This window comes from Halyomorpha halys, unplaced genomic scaffold (assembly GCF_000696795.3).
Source record: "Halyomorpha halys isolate HHAL.00 unplaced genomic scaffold, Hhal_1.1 Scaffold179.1, whole genome shotgun sequence".
NCBI lineage: Eukaryota > Metazoa > Arthropoda > Insecta > Hemiptera > Pentatomidae > Halyomorpha > Halyomorpha halys.
In genome coordinates this window covers 243,535-246,386 of record NW_027107000.1, presented here as the reverse complement: position 1 = coordinate 246,386, position 2,852 = coordinate 243,535, and the positions used below count along the sequence as shown (strand labels likewise).

At 30.1% G+C, this 2,852-nt stretch overlaps 1 protein-coding gene across 4 annotated transcripts in view; it reads left to right on the top strand.

The window, feature by feature from the left end:
- The window catches only part of Obsc (Obscurin), a 185,041-nt gene that overhangs the window by 65,283 nt on the left and 116,906 nt on the right, over window positions 1–2,852 (top strand). For all 4 annotated transcript variants that reach the window (XM_067045343.1, XM_067045345.1, XM_067045344.1 and 1 more), the window contains one exon: window positions 627–742. In XM_067045343.1, the coding sequence (XP_066901444.1) occupies window positions 627–742 (116 nt within the window). The remainder of the gene's footprint in view (window positions 1–626; window positions 743–2,852) is intronic.

Sequence of the window (2,852 nt, the reverse complement as noted above, 5' to 3'; positions counted from 1 at the left end):
AATGAATATTAAAATGATACATAAAATAAAACATATTAAAACCATTTCTACATCAAAATATACTATTTACTAAAAAGAGCATATTACAATATATATATCCCTGCCATTTTATTTATACTTCATAATATTCAATCATTACTTTTTAAATTTTTTATCACCTATAATCACGATAAATTATTGAAAATGAAAGGACTGAAGTTAAATTGTTAACAAGGTTTACCAATGGCTCGCACAATGAAAATATAAGGCAGTTTTGCACTTATCTCTAATGATTTTTTGGACGCCACTACTATCTTTCCATGTCATTACCTTCCTAATTATAGCATGTTTCCAAAAAAGAAACCATGTATCAAATAAATTCACTATTTTCATTTTTTTTTCTTGGACCCCAAAAATGTAGGGGGGAGCCGCAGCTCGCCCCTGCTCCCCTCTGCCTATGCCCATGATTATTTATTTGGCTGTTGGAAGTATTTGGGCCAATTCATATTGTTCATTGTAGAGAACACTTATTTACAAGTGCAAGTTTTATATCTGTACAAAGAAAAAAGAGCATAACTAGATATAGTAATTTTAAGAGTTACAAATATGTATTATTTTAATGTTTATAATTTGTATTGTTTTTTTAGATGATAAAAATATATTTTCTGGGCTTGGAGAAGGAAAGGAAATTGACCCAGATTTTCAGTGGATTAAGGACGGTAAACCATTTGACCCTGAAGAAAGATTTAAAGTTTTGTTGCAAGTAAGTGTTATCAAAGGTTAACTGTACCTTTCATGTTTTTATAAATCAGGAATACTCAAATTCCTTTTGAAATTACAAATATACAAATTACTTTTTTAATCAGTAAAACTCAAATTGCTTCTGTAATTTGATAAACATAAGAATCTATATCGTTGTTTGGTTAATATTAAAAAAAAAATTCCTTTCATTTATTTTTCTAATATACACACACAAACACATAAAATCATATTTTAACATTATCTGATTCTTTAATATTGATTATTTTTCATTTTTTTTTTAATTATTATTTTCCTCTTTCTAAACATATCCTCTTTCATAACCTAATACTTATTTTTTAGAAAAATATTAATTGAAATTTATTTAATAAATAAATTATTTAATTCTGAAATATAGTAATAATAAATAAATAAAAATATAGTGTTGTTTCACACATTGGTAACATTTAATTAGAATTTAATAACAGAACTCAACAAGTATTTAAGCATGCATACAAACAAACAAGAAATGAATATATTAAAAAAAGAGAGTAATAAATAATTTAAAAAGCAATTAATAAAAAAAGTGATTATATAAAAAAATATACAAATAATAAATAAATAAACTGTGCTCTGCGTGGAAACCCTCCCATTCAATCATTCCTATCTTCTGTTATGATATATGTAATGGTGGATAATTTTTAGGAAGTCAAGAACTGTATTTTCTGCCAGCTTTGCACTTGATATCGAAACCTAAAAAATATTTCTAAATAAAAGAAAAAAAAAGATTTATTTTAAACATAATAATAAGTTATACTATAAAAAATTAATTATCCATGCTCTTACAAATAATATATAGATATTATTAATATATAGATACTAATGTATTACATTAGTTTTTTAAATCTTGGTTTGGTCAAGGTAACAGCTTAACGAAAATACAGAACCTACCTGATTAAGTAGATAGCTGTGAGTTTTTGGATACTTGTAACTGTAAAAATAATATTTAAATTTTTACTTTTTTGATAGAAAAATGTTCTGTTGATTGGAGGTTGAAATATTGAAATTTATTAATGATTATAGTATGAACTGATACTGGTACTTCCTTACAAAGTACTGCACTCCTGACCCTCCATGAATTGCGGTACAGATTTAATTTATATATATACACACACACACACACACACACACACACACAGATAATGATGAGAAGATAGTTGACTGTAGATAATATATATGAGGAGAAGATGGTTGGCGGTGTGGTCAGTAAGTCAGTAGGTCAGTATCCTCCTGAATTCTCGGATTAACTCATCTTATTTCGGTCTGAATATTTTTATTTAAAAAACCTTACCTAAAAGTACTGTTCAATCCATAGGTATGTGGTTTTCTAATTTGTGGAGTCATAAAATGGGGTGACACTTTAATTAGGTGAAATAGCCTAGGAGTACCATCTACTAACACATGAAACTACTAGTATTGGCGCCATATATGAAGAACAGGGGTAACCAGATCTGATGGGGCTAATCCCAGACTAATCCACTTTGAACCTGCAGGAAGCTATGGCCCATACTCACTCAGTTACTAGCTCTAGATAAGAAAACATGAATAGCTAAACAGGCAGCAGAGTGTGGCACTTGGGGCACACAGCCTGGAGGCCAGCACCCCCTATCTCAGAAGTAGAACAGGTACCCATCCCAGTACTGGGTATAAAGAGACTCATTCATCTCCTCACTCTGACAATGCTCACAAGTATGCAAAGCATGTATCATTTTCATCTTCTACCAGTAACATAAAATGGTGACCCATTATCATCAACCAACCTCTCAGCAGCAACAGAAATTACTTAGTACAAAGTGTGTACTGAAAGTTAATATAATCAATTGATTAATTTCAGATTGATTCAATTATTTCATCTAGATTCAATTAAACTGATTCATATTGAACAGAATAGAGAAAAAATCACAGGGTTTTTAGTCAACGATCTTCTGCAGAAGTACCATTGACCTTGAATTCAAAGTGCAGTCTTGACATAATCATCCTACCTATGCTTTGTTCTGTAGCGAGAGGCAGCAAGTGATTGGACCACAACTCACCAGAGCGCTCCACCTCGAGCCTCACCGAAGCTCTCAAATTTA